General features: G+C 48.0%; 6 protein-coding genes; 2 read left to right on the top strand and 4 right to left on the bottom strand.

The window, feature by feature from the left end:
- Positions 1-6,365: 6,365 nt before the first annotated feature.
- FFUJ_09700 (related to aminopeptidase Y precursor, vacuolar) lies at positions 6,366-7,879 on the top strand (the record flags this gene model as incomplete). XM_023568368.1 has 3 exons in its annotated part: positions 6,366-6,472; positions 6,531-7,550; positions 7,603-7,879. 3 exons carry the CDS (start codon positions 6,366-6,368, stop codon positions 7,877-7,879), a joined length of 1,404 nt encoding a protein of 467 aa, XP_023435576.1.
- Positions 7,880-8,179: 300 nt separating this feature from the next.
- FFUJ_09701 (related to microsomal dipeptidase precursor) lies at positions 8,180-9,765 on the bottom strand (the record flags this gene model as incomplete). XM_023568367.1 has 3 exons in its annotated part: positions 8,180-9,166; positions 9,229-9,430; positions 9,485-9,765. The coding sequence occupies 3 exons, from the start codon at positions 9,763-9,765 to the stop codon at positions 8,180-8,182; spliced, it is 1,470 nt and encodes a 489-aa protein (XP_023435575.1).
- A 566-nt stretch (positions 9,766-10,331) lies between these two features.
- Positions 10,332-11,506, bottom strand: FFUJ_09702 (probable xylitol dehydrogenase; the record flags this gene model as incomplete). XM_023568366.1 has 3 exons in its annotated part: positions 10,332-11,273; positions 11,320-11,442; positions 11,495-11,506. 3 exons carry the CDS (start codon positions 11,504-11,506, stop codon positions 10,332-10,334), a joined length of 1,077 nt encoding a protein of 358 aa, XP_023436197.1.
- A 634-nt stretch (positions 11,507-12,140) lies between these two features.
- Positions 12,141-13,199, bottom strand: FFUJ_09703 (SOU1-like sorbitol utilization family protein; the record flags this gene model as incomplete). XM_023568365.1 has 5 exons in its annotated part: positions 12,141-12,541; positions 12,589-12,657; positions 12,718-12,801; positions 12,859-12,935; positions 13,000-13,199. The coding sequence occupies 5 exons, from the start codon at positions 13,197-13,199 to the stop codon at positions 12,141-12,143; spliced, it is 831 nt and encodes a 276-aa protein (XP_023435574.1).
- A 692-nt stretch (positions 13,200-13,891) lies between these two features.
- Positions 13,892-15,833, top strand: FFUJ_09704 (related to sterigmatocystin biosynthesis P450 monooxygenase STCS; the record flags this gene model as incomplete). XM_023568364.1 has 4 exons in its annotated part: positions 13,892-14,044; positions 14,097-14,623; positions 14,690-15,643; positions 15,707-15,833. 4 exons carry the CDS (start codon positions 13,892-13,894, stop codon positions 15,831-15,833), a joined length of 1,761 nt encoding a protein of 586 aa, XP_023435573.1.
- A 234-nt stretch (positions 15,834-16,067) lies between these two features.
- Positions 16,068-17,511, bottom strand: FFUJ_09705 (probable bifunctional purine biosynthetic protein; the record flags this gene model as incomplete). XM_023568362.1 has 3 exons in its annotated part: positions 16,068-16,561; positions 16,614-17,153; positions 17,217-17,511. The coding sequence occupies 3 exons, from the start codon at positions 17,509-17,511 to the stop codon at positions 16,068-16,070; spliced, it is 1,329 nt and encodes a 442-aa protein (XP_023435572.1).
- Between the last annotated feature and the right edge of the window lie 230 nt (positions 17,512-17,741).

Genomic DNA, 17,741 nt, shown 5'->3' with positions numbered 1-17,741 from the left:
TAGCCTACCTTGGCTGTGGTGTGTTGCTATAAATTAGTTGCCGTATCGTCGACGGCCGTCCCCGGAACGGAGGGGAAACGAAACGGACGGACGGCTCCGTGACGTCAATTCCGGTGATGGACCGTATTTTACGCTCCAAGTGCCGTGCTTCCATCGGTAAAGGTTGTTCTATACTCAGTCTTCAGTCTATCCATGCAACAGTGTAAGCCTGGATGCAGCACCATTGGAATCCAAGTATGTCACCAAAGTCTTCTCAATCCCTCGGTGCTTTTCTTCCAGTTTCTATCATTTCCAGACCCCAGTCGCGTTACCATCCTAAAACCCCAAATAATAAAAAAACACGCCGGTAAAATGGTAAAGTAAGGTAGCGTAGCGTACCGTATCGTGGTGAGACTGTTTGGTGGTGTGTGTAGTGGGGATCCTGGCGTCTTGGCAGCTTGGCGTATGGCGAAAACGTGCAATGGATGGAGTGCGGGACAAGAGAAATCTTGCTGCTCTTGTTGCGGTAGGTATAGTTGAGAGGTGAGAGGTGAGGTCATTGTTGTGCATTGCAGACTTGGATTGTCGCATGGTCGCGGCGGTCATGGATCCTCCTCTCGCTCGCTCCTCACGAGGTCAGCGTGTCTGTCAAGTTTACTGCACTTCTCCAACATTCCCCTAGTTGGTCTTTTGATCATCATGGACCGGTTGTTTCAACGGCATCCAAACCGTTGACACATGGCCTCGATTGCAATGCGAGCATGGTCATAGCTCTCTGTTAGAGCCATGGCAGCATACCGAGCATGACCAATGCAACACTGTTATTAACGAGATGCCCATCTCTTGTCTCAAACTCCAACCGTGCCCACTGGACCATGGGTGCTATGCTTTGCAGCTCTCTTACTGGTACTCGTTCTGAAAGCTCATTCGGCATTCCACCACCGTCCAAGAGTATCAACCGGTACACGACCATGCCATGCCATGCCATCTTAGCCAAGACGAAAGAGCCAAGGCAGAAATCACAAGCTAGTGATTTCTCAACAAACCGCCATCTCGCCGAAGGCAAGAATGTCTGTATCAAGGTTCAGCTGGTTCGTCACATCTTGGCGCCTAGGGTTAGCGGTTGTCGCGATAACCTCAAAGGGTCAACTCCATCTTGGCGGCTCTTGGCGCTTGACCAATGACGCGTATCCAAGCAATCCTCGGACCTTCAAGTCAAGATACGCCGTATTATCAAGCACTGCGCCCCCACATCTCTTCTGACAATCCAGCCAAGCGATGTTCTGCTCGCTTCTGTTTAGGTATATCTGCATCTTCCGTGGGGGAACAGACAGAGGTAGAGAGGGTAACAAGACAAGAAAGAAAAACACAGCATCAAATGTGAGAAGGCCCTTGGCAGAGACACTCGTTTCTGGAACAAGTTAAGAGGCTGGCTTGGCTGTAGACTTTGGACTCTGTCTATTGGCCTGACGAATCGCCACACCCTGTCGGCTCCTCACTCTAGGACCAACTAACCTTGCGCTTATGTTACTTAAGGTTCTGGGCACTTGCGCTAAGCTTATCGGCTACTCAAAATCAATCATATCACCTGATCCACACTCTCTGGTCTTCTTGTCTTGGCAGGCCGTGTGTTCAGTTCATGTTACGTCGAGAAACCGAGAGAATGCTTGTCAAAAGTCGCCTATTTTTTCTTTCTTCTCTTGTATCGGGTTTGTTCGTATTATGGTTAGTGGTGAGACACGCCGCACTGATAAAGCAGAGTTTGCACCCTGGATCGTTGCCGCCATCATTTTGATGTGAATTCTTTCTTTACAGTCTTTCTTCCAAAAGCCTCTTAATTGACTTCCCGACAGGCTCATATCTCCTATTAACTACAAAAAGTTCCTCATTTTCTTCACGTTTAATGCCCAATGTACAGCACCTTTTACACTTTCTCGGCCTCTCCGGAGCCCCGGTTTCCTCCGCCTCAGCCTGCGCCTCCGTATCCATCTCCGCTCCCTTGATGCCAAGACAAAAGTCGTACGAGTCACGTGCTCCGCCGCGGTGCTCCACCTTCCGCTCCGTTGAGGCTTGGCACAGCCGAAGTGGCGGCTTCGGGCCTCAGCACTCGGCATGCGCGGTCCAAACGCCGAGCGACCAACGAGAGGCATCTTGATGGCCGGCCTGTCCTGCACGTCTCCGATTGTGTGACTTCTCGGTGAGCATAAGCAGAAAACTCAACCATTGAGCATTCTTTGAAGCATTGCGTGAAATGCGGCCGTGCTGAATGGGACCAATTCAACGCAAACAGCGATATCGACTGAAGCGTAATTTCTAAGCGTTAATTGTTAAGACTCAGTCAGGCTGCCTTGGCTTGGAGTATTGATGACAAAAATTTCCACTAAATAAGTTATGGTTGCTTTTTGAGCTACAGACACAACAAGTGATACCAGGGATACAGGGTATCGAGCTTGTGCCTATCAAAAATCCCGGTTGGTTCACCGGAGCAAGGGATTCACTGCTGAAGTGTCTGATATCTTGCCACTAATTTTCTCACTAGTGGAAAGAAACAATATGAGACTGGTAGGGATCCATCGGTTTGTTGAGGAACTCACCTTGCTTTTGCGCATGGCTTACACCTTGTAACCCCAGACCCCGCGTCCCCCTCCCCATTCTTGATATTTTTGTACTCGGTGCATAAGGTATGGGAAACAACGGCTGCTCATCACTTTGTGCAGTAGTCTGTGAGACACTGGCCAGAACTAAACGATGCAGGCCTTCGTATCCTGTGTCCGAGCGAGTTGCATTTACAACGGCGGCTAAGGCGACTCTATTCCGCGACCGCTTGAGATCGACAGCTAGTAATAATAGTCTTGTTTCTTTTCTCAACGGTCAGATTCCGTGAAAATCCTGGGCATAATAGTTACAACCGATAAGATCTCGGAACGATATCCACTCAAATTGTCTGCCAAGATATAATGCCGTTAAGCCAACTTCCGCTTCGTGGACTCGTAGCTCAAACCAGCCAGTGACTTGACCTGCAGCTTGCCAAGCACCCAAGGAGGCATTGATGCACAGTGACAAACTGGCCGTATTTTAAGGCTATCACTTCCTATTACGCCCGAGGTGTCACAGCATTAGACGCAGCCAAGGACTTTGGTGGGGCCGTACTGTATATGATGCTAAGCCTTTAGAAACGTGGAATTTGGCAGATTGGCACTGAACCAAGAGATAGATTCGAGATCTTTGAAGCTTAATTATGATAAGGAAAATCAGATCGGATTCGCCACACAATGCTTCAAGCTGTCTGTCACATGCGAGGCTAGCAACGTAAAAGTGAGGCTTAGAACTCACTTCACTTTCACACTGATTTCAGGTTAACATGTTTTAGCACTTTAAATTGCTGTACCCTTCGATAAATATTGTTATTCCACAAGGCTACCGCTAGTACCTTGTCATTGTCCCCGACACAATCTCAAGCAGGCGGAGTCACTGCTAGCCAAGACAGTTACCAAGGCTCTATCAATGAATGTTGTAGCTATCCCAGCAAGCCAAGAAACAAGCTTCTGACTAATAAAGACGGATGTCTTTCTAATAAGAAACTCTCTTGGCAGTTGGGTGCCGTCACTTGGCCGCATCTATCAACAGCCTACCCCAGATCAACAGTGCACAAGCTCCGCCAAGTTCGCCCAGCCGCCTCTGATTACATGCATCTTGTATTTATTCATGATCTAGTGTCTAGGCGGAATGGGTCTCTTAGTTATTATCATGCATTTTCGTTTAACAATACGACTTGGCTTGGCTTGAATGGCGGAAGCTCAGTTGCCAAGTTTTCCGCCAAAACCATGTTGCTGTCGTAGCGCTTATTGAGTATATGTATTGGAGACTGAATGAACCATAGAGTTAAACTTAAGGTTTCATTCTTTACTGAAAACACTTTAGTGTTAAGCTGTGAATTATGAGCCATGATCTTTCTGGCGAGCCGAGTCATTGCAGGTCAATTTATGTATTGGAGCCTATCACATATTGCTTTTCCAGGGGCTCAAGGTTGAGCACCGGAAATTGTACTTGATGCCTTGCGTTTCAACCTGAAGAGCAAAAATCATGAAGCAACTTTCTTTATATTTTTGGCGTGACCTTGTCACGATCTGTTTGCAGTCCCCTTCTGGCTGGATCTGACATGGACGTTGCTGACGAATCAATAATGCACTAAACGCAATTATCAGCTTATCTGCAACCATCACATGCACGTATCTTCTCACATTAATGAAACGCACATATAAAGAACGAATCGACTACCCCATCTCCCCTGGACCTCAGAATGCCTGCCTCGGCTCGGGTAGGGCCGAGGCTTGAGTTTGTCAGCGTGAGCCACCCAGACGAGGTAAAAAGCCGGCACAACAAGCGCAAAATTCATCAGCATGTGATGAAAGATATAGGATTATCAAGAAGAAAGAATACGCGGAGTAGGAAGTTAAGGATCGAGCCGGACATTTCAAAGAATCTGGCACTTCACGAAACCCATGCGGCTTACATATTCTCCCAACCAGATAATCATAGGCATGATGTGCTATCCCAGTCACCAGTGCAGCTTCATGAGCCAGGCGCAGATCGAGCACTCTACTCCAGAACTGACATTAGAGCTAAAATGATGGAGGCCTTTCGTAAGTAACATCTATCGTGAACTATAAAATCTCACAAAGGACAGTGCTTCGACCAAAGTCGTCCATATGCGACAAGGTCAGAGAGATGTGCTTCGCTATCGGCCTTGTCGACCAAGCTACTCTAAGTCTTGCACTTGCGGAGACCGCCCTATATAGCAATGGTTATACAGGTGATATGCATTCTGGGCGAGAAGATTCAACTGCACTGAAGCACTACAATCTCAGTTTACGTTTCACCAGCCAAAAGATCCAAACTTCGAATAGCGTGCCTTCTGACGAGATTTTGATCACCATTATAGGTCTTGCCAACTACGATGTAATGTTTGAGATTATAGCTGAAAGCCACTGCTAACCACCTACAGATGAGCATAGGTAGAATCGAACGATACAGCACCCACCTGGCTGGCCTAGAAACCTTGGTACGCGGCCGCGGAGGAGTAGAAAGGCTTCGTTCATCATATTTGTTATTGTCTTTAATCTGGTAGGCAATAGTTAAGATCTGTCACAGATCGGAAACTAACCAAGTTGATATTCACAGGTCAGATGTTATTGGAAGCCTGTCCCTAGACTGTCCGCCGAGATTTGTAGCTCCTTCACACCTATGGACTCAGCCTGAGCCGCCCACAATCACCCATGCTCTGGCAAAAACCCTAAACGCTCTATAAAACTTGTCACCAGTTCTTTCAGACTTATGTTCGGTTCTTCTATCACTCACAAGAGTTGCTAAGGCGTCTCTGCACTGGGAAGAGTCGACGTTCCGTTACTGTGAAACCATCCTCCATAGCTCATACTTTCTCCTCTTAGTGCCAAGGCACATACCGTCAGAGGTCCCAGAAGGGCATTCTTCTAGAATATCACTAATTCACCAAGCCGTTCGTTTGGCCGCTTTGAGGTTTCTCGTCACTGCTGCTGAGCACAGTCATCACACACTCGGCGCCATCCAGTATCGCAAACCTCAACTTTCACACCTACTGGCAGATTATGAGATATCGTGGGATGGATTGGAAGAACTTCGGGTCTGGGTACTGGTCATGGCGGTAGTGACCGAAGGGACTCATGACAGAAGTTGGATGACGGAGAGGATAGCCATCACGATTCAACGACTTGATTTGAACTGGACCGAACTAAAGGGAACGCTGAGGCAGCTTGCTTGGGTTGATTCCTTCGAAAGCCAGTTCAGTAAGCTGGAAGAAGCCACGAAGAGTCAGAAGGGGATAGCCAGGGTTGATTCAATACCGCGAAACTGATGAGAAATTGAATTCATGTGATTGGCCAGCTCGGATCAGATATCTCGGACTATGTGCCTCGGACTCTTCATCAACTAACCTGGCAGGCCCCCAATTACGGAAGATCAACCCGTTGTTCCCGTATTAGCATAATTCAATCCATTGAACTCGAGCATTGAATGGTCAGCTCGCTTTCAAACGATATCTAAGCCTCAACTAATGGAGCATGTATCAAATAGAGTCGTGCCTCAATATTTAGCCTAGTAACGTTCCCCAGGCCAGTTCCTTCGATTTTGGGATACCTTCCTAATGATACATGTGGCGATGTGCGCTTTGCAAGAATTGGAGGGATTCTGCCGGGTTTTAGGCTCCTGTAAGAACTACGGTTCGAGTGCGAGGGGGGCGTTCCTGTGCGAAGGCACGGCTGTTTGCAATATTTTGTCTCTCTATTTAAGTGATGAAACCATTCAAGTCACTTTGAAAACGACACAAGTACTTCCCTTTGTTAGATTCTGAGATGAAGGTCAATAGTTTTATTAGCGCTCTAGCGTTGTTCGCTGCCGGAACTCGTGCATACAAACAGCTCACTCCCCAACGTGTAGCAAATGATATCAAAGCAGAATAGTAATGAAGTACCCTCTGATCAGATACCTCTTGAGGATCAAACACTAACTATCTGTAGCCTTAACCAGACGCTTCAAGCTTTATGCAAAATTGCCCTCGACAACAGCAATAACCGGGCCTTTGGACTCCCAGGTTACAAGGCATCGCTTGATTTTGTTCTTACACGTTTAGGCGGCGGTGGCCATTTTGATATTACTGTTCAGCCATTCAATCATCTCTTTTCCCAAACTCGAAAGATTGTCTTGACAGGTCCCGATGGAGAACATGTTGATGCCGTCTCACTGCAGTACAATCATGCAACTCCTCTGCCTGGCGGCGTAGCTGCTCCTTTGGCTCTCGTCCCCATAGATGATGTTCGTGGCTCAGGCTGTTTCGAGGACCAGTGGAAAGGCATTGACGTCCAAGGAAAAATTGCCTTGATCAAGCGTGGAAAATGTCAATTTGCAAACAAGCTCAAATTGGCCAAGGACAACGGTGCTTCAGCAGCCGTAGTATTCAATGATGATCCCAAACAAACAGCGGGATCTGGCTCCCTCGGAGCTGAGAACTTTGGTAAACTTGCACCAATCGCTGTCGTCACGTACAACGAGGGAAATCCTTGGCCCGAACGTCTTAGAGGAGGAGAGAACCTTGAGGTCAATCTGACCATCGACGTCTTGACTGAAAATCGCGAGACTTGGCAGATCATTGCTGATACCAAGGTTGGTGATTCTAACAGTGTTGTGATGCTGGGTGCTCATCTCGACTCTATTCAAGAAGGCCCTGGAGTTAATGATAATGGAAGTGGCGTCGCCGCCTTACTCAGTATCGCCGAGTCGGTCAAGAAGTATAAAAACTTCAAAAACAAGCTTCGATTTGCCTTCTGGGGCGCTGAAGAGAGTGGAATGATTGGATCGACTTACTACGTTTCCAACCTGTCCAAGGATGAGTCCAGCAAGATTCGATTTTACTACAACTACGACATGATTGCCTCTCCGCAGCCTTACTACATCGTGTATGCCGACTCGGACGCACACAAATCTGGAGCAAAATACCTTTATGAGTTTTTGACCGGCAAGGGGTATCCTGCTGAGTACATGTGAATTCTGTCTCATAACACCTGTTGAATGGACTCTGCTAACACGCCACAGGCGCTTTGGGGCGTCCTCTGACTACGTGGGGTTCCTTGAACTCGGCATCCCTTCATCTGGTATCTTCACAGGGGCTGGTGCTCCTCAAGATGCTTGCTGTCATACTCTGTGTGATGACATCAAGAACATCAACCGGGAAGCATTCCTCATCAATGCTAAAGCTGCCGGTTACGCCGCCGCAAGTCTTGCCTTGAGTGTAGATGAGGTGCCTATGCATGAAAACTCAAGTGTCAACCCTTTGGACAGGCGTGGAGTAGCAAGAAATATGGTTCGTTGAGCGAATGTTATTCGAGGTGCAGAGAAGATGCATAGCTGTGGGAGTGAGAGGAAGGTCTTTATGTGAGGCAGTGGCTAATGATTTTTAAGTCCGCTATATAAGATGGAGGTTTGGTTTATGGTAATTTTAAATTTGAATAATGATCAAAGTTATGTGCTGGTATTTACAACGTAGGGCTCGGGATGCAGGGGATCTGAAATCTCCCTGTCTATGAACCACATAGTTTCGCATTCTTAGCAGACAAACAGATACAGTTTGACATGGGACCTTTTGTGCGTTATTTTTAATTTATAAACAACCCTAAGTAGACAGAATTTTAGGTCTTCCTTCGGCATCTAAATCGAAAACGTCTTCCTCAATCTTGGCCCCATTCCTCAAGGCCTCCTCAAGGCCTCCCCTCAGCATGTAGGGATCAGTTGAAAATCCCTTATGCCACTCTCGTCCTTCATATTCCTCTTCGACGGGTTTCTCACCAGTAGCCTGGATTGTTTTAGCACTCTTTTCAATATTCCCCCAAACTCGGAGAATATTTTCTCCTGCGAGCAGACGGATCTGCTCATCTGTTGCACCTCGCTGCATGAGCACCTCCATCAAGCTGGGATACTTGGAAACATCCTCTAGCCCAATAGGCACGTTTGACATGCCAAAGAAATCCGCACCGATTCCAACGCAAGTCCAGCCACAGACTTCTGCGATGTGGAAGATATGATCAGCCACATCGTGTATTGATGCTTGTTCAGGATGCTTCATGTTGAGGAAGCGGTTGAGGAACACGGCCATAACTATGCCGCCGTTGTGGTTGACCTGTCGAAGAACATCGTCGGGGACATTTCGAAGATGTGGCTCAATGGCGTATGCTCCAGAATGCGAGAAGATCACCGGCGCTCGAGCAATACTGAGAACATCCCTCATTGTCTGATGAGAAACGTGTGATAGATCAACCATCATTCCCAGCCTATTCATCTCTCTGATAGCTACCTTTCCAAGCTTTGCAAGTCCGGTATCTGCAGTTCCAGAGGCAACAGTCGAAGCTGCCATTCCGAATGCATTGTCACAGTTGTGGGTAATAGTCATGTATCGTGCTCCCAGTTCATACATCTGCCGAAGGCTTGCAATGCTGCCACCAACCTGGTGGCCACCTTCAATGCCAATCATGCTTGCGATGCGGCCTGATTTGAAGGCCTTTCTAGCGCAGGCCGCCGTATCGCAATACTCCAAGTCTTTGGGGTGCTCTCGGATGAAGCGCCGAGTCACATCAATTTGTTCAAGCGTGTCTCGAACGATCCACTTTGAGGAGATTAGCAACGGTCCAACACGAGAGAAAATTCGGCGAAAGAGTTGCCACTTACAGAAGGATCCTCAAAGTGCTTTTGCTGTTCATCGCAGTCTACATAGACGCTCCAGAATTGACCTCCGACCATGCCTTGCCTCAGCCGCTGTAAATCTGTATGGCCCAGCAATCGATTAGTAAAGTCGAAACGTTCATCGTAGATGCGGTTCTTGAGTTCAAGGCGGAGCATGAACGGTAGATCATTATGGCCGTCAATTAAACTGTGGACCTTCAGTGCAATTCTCTCTCTCAAGTAGGATCAAGAGTCAGCTTACGGCGTCGTCTTGAGGATTCGCTTGGTACGCTCTGCATAATTCGCGGGATCAATTGACTCTTGGCCAGACCATAAGAAGGTAAATGGACTTATGAAGAGCACGATCCCAGCGGTAATGACTGGATATCGAAATCGTGACCACCAAGCTGTGGCTGAGGAACTGGCGTGCAGTACCAACGCCCCATCGCGATTGTTATTAGTTGACGTCGTTGATTGGGGAGTGTTCGCCTGCTGGCTATTTCGTCGGGGTGGCGAGGCCACAGTCGGTGACGAGTCGGCCATGATCACCAAACTATGCTTGCGAAAATGAATAACTTGAGCATGGAAATTAATGACCAATTGCTTGAAACTTATACGAGTCTAGATCGGAGCAGAGTTTGCGATTGAGTCATGATTATTTATCCTTGCTAACCACTGAACAAGTGGAGTCGTAAGCGGGCTACAATGAGATTGACACACTAGTAACTCAGCTACACGATGGATGGATCAGCAAACGCAGGGACAGGATTGAAGCAGATAACAAGAAAAGAAAAAGACATATTTTTATTGGAAGACCGCCTTGATATAATCCATATCAATGAAATATTGTCTTTTCTCGGATTCAGATTGATTTTTCGTCGTCGTTTCGAGGTTTTGTCATCAGGCGGGATGTGAACTAGCGGCATTGCGACGGTAATGGTGCCACTGTCTGAGACACCAAGATGTCAACATCAGAACAAAAAGTGTGTACTTGACACCAAGAACTGGTGCTCTTTTCTTTTACTCGGATATAATCAAGTCAACCAAAATGATAAAAAGTTCCAAGTAGTTGCTATATCGAACTTGACAATGGTTCTTGAGAATCCATCTCAATCCTGGACCCCTTGAATCAGATTCTTGATTCCCTCACCATTCATAGTTTTCTTCCACGCTTCCGGAGCTTGATTGAAGGGAGCAACGCTACTAATCAGAGACGAAACTGACACCTTTCCGGATTCAAGAAGCCCAAGAGCAATGTCAAAATCCCCAGGGCCATATCGAAACGAGGTTTTCAATACCATTTCTCTCTCGCACATGGCATGAAGAGGCAAAGTCTGCATAGCTTTGCCAAGTCCAATTTGAACAAAAACACCTCCGCGTCTCAAAGAATAGATACCAAGTTGGGCTGATGATTCGACTCCGGTGCATTCCAGGACAACGTCAGCACCATCGACAAGACCAGTCTCTTGTTTCAACCTAGCAGCTTCCTGTTCAGGTGTTGAAGCGGAATTCGATTGGGGCTTATAGGTTTGGCACTTGAGACCTTTTTCTGCAAACTCAAGTTTTTTCGTGTTGATATCGGTGATGACAACCTGCTTGGCTCCATAGGCCCACGCTGTTGCCGCTGTGAGATAGCCCACAGCCCCCGCTCCTTGGACTATGACTATATGGCCAGGCCGTACATCGGCGAGACGAACACCATGGACAGCGACACCCAAAGGTTCCACGAGTACAGCCTCTTCCAGGCTGACGGAGTCGGGAATCTTATACGCGAAGTCCTCTGGGATCTTGAAATATCGAGAAAGCGTTCCGTGCGTCGAAGGGGGATCCGCAGCGAACTTCATATTCTGGCAGAGATTGTATCGTCCGGATTTGCAGTATGTGCAACTCTTACATGAGAAGCCCGGTTCAATAGCCACGCGGTCACCAGGCTCGAGGTTCGAAACCGCTGCGCCGGCTTTGTAGATGATTCCGGAAGCTTCATGGCCCATCACCAGAGGATGCCTCTCAGAAACCTTTCTTGCAAACCCGCCTTCTGTCCAGAAATGAACCTGCTGCTGTCAGCGTTATATCGAAGACTGTTGGGTTGATAATCACATCGCTACCACAAACACCTGTGTATGCAATCTTCACAATTACATCATGCGGATCTTCAATCTGAGGGATTGGCCTTTCACCGAAGCGAGCGTCTTCAGGGCCATACAGAAAACATGATGGGTTCTATCAAGCTTTTGTCAGTCCATTATTTATCAAAAGCTAGGGCGATACTGACCGTCTCACTCATAGTGTAAAGTAAGATAGAAAAGGTCCAGAACCAAAGGACAAAAGACGCAAGTGTATGGATACTTTCAAAATTATGAAATCTTGCTACAATATATGTACGTATATTCGACACGGCTGTTACTGTAGTCGCAGTCAGGTGATAATTCTCTTCGGGTCACTGTCCTCCGAAAGAGGGGAAGCATGACTGCATTGCCGATGTCACCTCTTCATCGCGAGCAATCAGAACAGAGAATTGAAATGTTGGGGATGACCGGGTTGTGGTAGGCCAGTCCAGTTCACAATCCATCTGCATCGCATCGCTGGCATGGATATGATAATTCGACAATATCTTTAAAAATGATCGATAATATATACAAAGTTTGATTTTCGTGACTGTAATGAGAAAGGCAGGTAGTGTAATCAGCCATAGACTTTTAATGGGCAAAAATAGCTTGAATACTGGTAGGCTTTTCTGCACTTGACAGTCGTCTCTTATTCTATATAGATTACCTAGACAGATGATAATTTGAAATCATTCGCGGACTCAACTCAGTGGTCATTACTTTGTGGATATTTGCACTGTTATTCAATACCGACCGCCGTAAACTAAATCTATGGCACTTTAGAGTCTTCCCCCCCCCCCCTCTTTAACTGTCTTATGGCAACACGTAGCCTCCATCAATCAGAAGATCGCTTCCAGTCATGTAAGTTGAAGCATCGCTAGCAAGGTATAAGTAAAGACCCTTGATCTCTTTGACGTGTCCCTGTCTTCCAAGAACGGCCATGCGATACGCCTCATTAAGCGCCTCGGGGCTTGCACCCATCTTTGTATCAAAGAAACCAGGAGATACGATATTCACACGAGCGAACTCACGCCATTCCCTAGCGAGAGACTTTCCAAAGTGTGTTATAAAGGCCTTGCTCCCGTTATAGACTGGCTGATCAGTTGGTACGTTGACGATATGGGCACTCATGCTGGAGGTGATAATGAAGTTCCCGAAACCCTGACGCTTGAAAATCTCGCCGGCGTATTTGGCAGAGAACACAACTCCGTCAACTACATGGTTTTTAGTGGGGCCAAAGACGTTGGGGGTGATCACTTACCATTCACCGACATCTGCTTCCTGTATTCTTCCAGAGTTTGCTCAAGGATGGGTTTTGAAATTGCCATGCCTATCACCAATTTCTTAGCTCGATCCAGAATACCATGATCCTTGGCCCGGAAACACTCACCTGCATTTGCAACATAGACATCGATTTTGCCAAAATCGTCAAGAACGGCCTCTAGGGCATCTTGAATTTGCTGTGAGTCGGATACTGAGGGAAACATTCGTGTTAGGTGCTGCTAGAGGCTCTGCTATGAAAGGTACCCACCGTCGACCTTGTAAGCAGATGCCTTGATGCCATGTTGCTCTGAGAGCAGTCGAGCCTTGTCAATGGCAGCGTCATTCCTGAAACACGGATTAGGCCAGTTTGGTGAAATCAATCGAAAGAAGAGTATTATGAGCAACTCACGAGTTATACCAAAGAGCAACATTTCCGCCTGCCTCAGCGTAGCCCTCAGCTACCGCATACCCTAGACCATCGGCAGCTCCGTTGACAACGAGGACCTTTCCATTCAAGCGAAGCTGCTCCAGCACATTGTTGGGAATATTGGGAAAGGGTTTAGGGAAACCCTCTCGCACTTTGGTGGCATCTTCGACTGACACAGACATGATGAGTGAATTCTTGGTACCTAACAACCACACAAGCACAAGAGCAATCAATATATACACATAAAAATGAGAAGAAGGAGAGGGGTATCATTATATGAAGAGCTCCGTGCGTTCACTCATCTGTTCTATCTCTCCCAAAACCCCCACATCGGAGCACTAAAAACACCGACGCTGGACCGCACGAATCCCCAGATTAACTACAGTGATTCGATGGGTAATAATGTCACTTTTCCCCCATATTTCTTTTTCCAGTTCTATGCGCGCCAGTCACACGGTCTGTTAGTTTCTGTATACAGATCGAAACACAGAACCCGCCTTTCCTGATTAGGAGTCTAGACTGCAACGACATCTCACCGGGTATCAAACCTTGTAGAGGCTGAGGTCGATATATATGATAGTGTCAATACCTTACTTCTGAAATGCATTAACTTTGTACTTGGAAGGCAAAAGCATTTGCGATCAATTCAAGGTACACGGCAATTAGCGACAGCGGGGCAGTTCAGCTTATCATTGAACGGCTGATTGGCCAATTTCAACCAGGATCTCGTTTTTGTGGCTGTCTGACGGCAGGAAAGATATCTTTCCCCTGATGACGATGCAACCTTCTGGCTTTCACAACGTTTCCCGAGCATCTGCAATCTGCAATCTTCAATTGTCAGGAGTTGTAAGTATAACGGACCCAACTGGCTAAGATGTGGCTTCTTGGGCTTCAAGATGACGGCTCCTCGCTCCTCACGCGCCTCCTCCGCTTCTCAGGCGTGATACTGGCCGCATTACTCGCCTACGCCTTTCGAAAAGGTTACCGAGTTCGCAAAAAGTTCCAGGCCCTCAAGGATCAGGGGATCGTATGTATTCCTGTCATCACTAAATGACCTCAGTTTCTGATGCAAGAGATAGCCCATTATGAAACATTCTATGATTCTCGGTCACCTTGAAGTTGTTGGGAAACTCGTCTCAACACTTCCACCTGACGCCCACGGCGATTACCTGATGCTAAAGATTCAAGAGAACTGGCGAGAACTCTTCCCTCAATGCACAAAATGCCCACCCGTTGCTTATATCGATACGTGGCCCTTCACGGCCCCAATGGTTATCTCTCTCAGCGCAAATGTTTCGGCTCAGTTCACACAAGAACACTCATTACCCAAGGCTTATGAACAAAAGCATGTTCTCTATCCCCTCACAAAGAACCGAGATTTGGCCTCTATGGAGGGTGCGGAGTGGAAGGTCTGGCGTAAAAGACTGAGCCCAGCTTTCAGTATTCAAAACATCAACAGTCGTTTACCAGACATTCTTGAAGAGGTGGAGGACTTTGCCAATGTTCTCAAGAGCAAAGCAGGAAAAGACGGAGAATGGGGCGAGGTCTTCCCACTTGGAGATGCCACTGCCAATCTCACTCTCGATGTTATCATTCGCCTCTTTCTGTAAGTTCCACTGTGTCTCGGAAGATTTGCCGATGTCAAGTACTGGATACCAATAACGTCACAAAGGAACATTCGCATCCACGAGCAGTGGGGAAGAAGCTCACCTGTTTGTGCCGCCCTCCTTGACAGCATTTCTAGGTTGTACTTCTTCGTCAATCCTGCCAACTTCATCCAATACTGCAATCCGTGGCGCCATTTCAGACTCTGGCAGAACTACAGAACTCTTGTCAAAAGCTTCACACCTGCCCTTCAAGAACGCATGAACAAGCTTCAGCAGGATCGCACAGCGAAGGGAAAGACACTGGTCGATCTAATCGTACAGGCTCTCGAGGCCGAGAGAGCTGAACAGAAAGGAGCGGGACAGGACAGCAGGGACCAATCGAGCATGGAGCTTGACGCTGACTTCCTGGAGATGGCAATTGGACAGATCAATACTTTCCTCTTCGCAGGTTTTGATATCACTGCGGCAACTATTGCTTGGCTTTTCCGCTTGCTCAGCGAATATCCAGATGTTTTGGCCAAATTGCGAGAGGAGCATGATGCAGTCCTTAGCCCGAATGCCTGGGGTGCTGCAGATGTGATAAGGGAGAACCCGCAGTTGCTGAACCAGCTCCCTTACACACTAGCTGTACTTCGAGAATCTATGCGTTATCATACCAATGTCGGTTCAATGCGTCGTGGCGAGCCCGGGTTCTTCCTCGTGGGTCCGCCAGGCTCTGATCCTGGATTCGAGGGGAAGAAGCTGCCAACTGAGGACTTCATTGTTTGGGATGGGTCATATGCAATCCATCGTGACCCTGACATCTGGCATAGAGCCTGGGAGTTTCTTCCAGAACGTTTTCTTGTCACTGATCCGGAGGATCCATTGTACCCGCCACCCAACGGCTGGCGTTCATTCGAGGCTGGGCCACGGGTTTGCATCGGGCAGCATCTTGCCACCGTTGAGATAAAACTAGCCATGGTACTGGTAGCGAGATGCTTCGATGTAGAGTGTGCATGGGAAGAATGGGACCAGATCAAGTAAGTCTCCTGGTTTCTCAGTCGCGGCGCGGGCTGCGTTACTGACCAAAGCCTTTCGTACAGTGGAACTACAAACTCTGAAAAGGCACGACCGACTGTCTGGGGTGATCGTTGCTATCAAGTTGGGACAGATTCGCCGCCACGAGTCAAGAATGGTATGCCTGTGCATGTCAGGACGCGTGGACTGTAGAGTTGAGTCGACATTGAGAAAAGTGATAATAGCTGAGCGAGCAAGAGGCTGTTGCGCATTGGAATCGATGAGGGCTAGACCAGACCGGTAGGTATTGCTAGCAACAGACCATTTAAGTATCTGTGAACACAGCATCCTGGACTTGGTTATGTAGGAGCGACAATCACAAGGAAGCTCTATCTCAGTTGTTATATCTTTGAACTGATCTGGTATACGATGTGGTAGCATTGCTCCTTATTTGGCTAGACCCTCCAGAGCAATATCCTTCCTGTACACCATGTCTTCGAAAGATACACAGTCGACACCCATATATGCCTTGCGACGTGCCTCTTCAAGGGTATCACCGTAAGCAGTAACCGAAAAGACACGCCCTCCCGCGGTCTTCAACAAACGGTCCTCCTTACGGGTCCCAGCATGAAAGACAACCACCCCCTCAGGCGGAGAACTCAGTGCGGCAACCTTTCCAGTTTTGTAGTCCCCTGGGTATCCGCCGGATGCAATAACAACATTGCATGCAAAACCTGACTTAATTCTGATGGTGTTTTTCACTTGTGCGAGTGTCCCATTTGTACATGACAGCATGACCCTCGCGAGGTCGGTGTCTTCATGGATAAGAAGCATCGAGCTTTGGGTTTCTGGGTCGCCGAAGCGAACGTTGTACTCGATGACTTTAGGTCCCGATTTGGTGACCATGACTCCAGTGAACAAGAGGCCACAGAAAGGACGGCCTGGTAGGGTTTTCAGCGGTCGAATTGAAACGAGATACTATGGGTAGCTCACCCTCTTTTGCAAGAGCATCAAATGTAGGTTTCAAGATGACTTCATCAATCTTCTGTAAGACATCTGGGGTCACCATAGGCACAGGTGAGTAAACGCCCATGCCTCCAGTGTTGGGTCCCTTGTTTCCCTCTAGAATGCGCTTATGATCTTGCCCAGGTGGGAGAGAAAAGAAGGTCTTGCCGTCACTAAAGGTCAAGATGCTGATCTCGTACCCGCCCATGTACTCTTCGATTACGACCGAGGAGCCCGCCGTAGAAAATTTGCCATCGCTCATGAGGCTGCGAAGATCTTCCAGTGCTTCTTCTGGTGTTTCAGGGAGAACTACGCCCTTCCCTGCGGCGAGGCCGTCTACCTTGATGACGATACGGTGGTCTTTGTCGGTGAAAACATGGCGCACGTATACACTGGCAGCCTCGAGGTTGTCAAAACTCCGGTGGTGGGCAGTCGGAATGCCAAACCTATTCATGAACTCCTTCGCAAAGACTTTGGAGCCTTCAAGTTCTGCGGCCTCGCGCGAAGGTCCGAAGCAAGGCACGCCAACTAAAAAGAGGAAATGTCATTTAGGTAAGGTTGATGAATAGAGATCGATAGCTGCTCCCTGACCTTTGCGAAAGAATTCTTCGATGCCATTCACCACATCGTCATCAGGCCCAACAACTACCAAACCTATACCGAGTTCCTTGGCACGCTTCGCCAAATCGTGATATTCCGAGCTGCTGACGCCTTCCAGGGAGGAAATCCCGGCTGTGTTGTTGCAGGCTGCAACCTCATGTGTGCCAGCATTGCCAGGGAATACGAAAACATGTTTGACTGATCTGGATTGACTCAGCTGCCAGGCCAAGGCATGCTCTCGGGCACCTTTCCCGATAACAAGCACCAGGAGGTCTTTTTCAGTCATTGGTTAATGTTAATAAGGCGACGTGATCTGTGATGAAAGCTGATACCTAGTACCTAAGTGTCAGTTGATGGTACACGGGCGGGTGAAATCAGGCTGCAGGGAGAGGGCGAAGGCGTGGAGAAGTGTAAAAGTGAGGGGACGGGAGGGTCGAAGGAGGAGGAGGAGGAGGGAGGGAGGGAGGGGAGGGGGGGAGGGGGGGGGGGGAGGGGGAGGGCGGTGGGTAGGTAAGG

Source organism: Fusarium fujikuroi, chromosome FFUJ_chr09 (assembly GCF_900079805.1).
Source record: "Fusarium fujikuroi IMI 58289 draft genome, chromosome FFUJ_chr09".
NCBI lineage: Eukaryota > Fungi > Ascomycota > Sordariomycetes > Hypocreales > Nectriaceae > Fusarium > Fusarium fujikuroi.
This window is presented reverse-complemented; position numbering and strand designations above follow the sequence as displayed.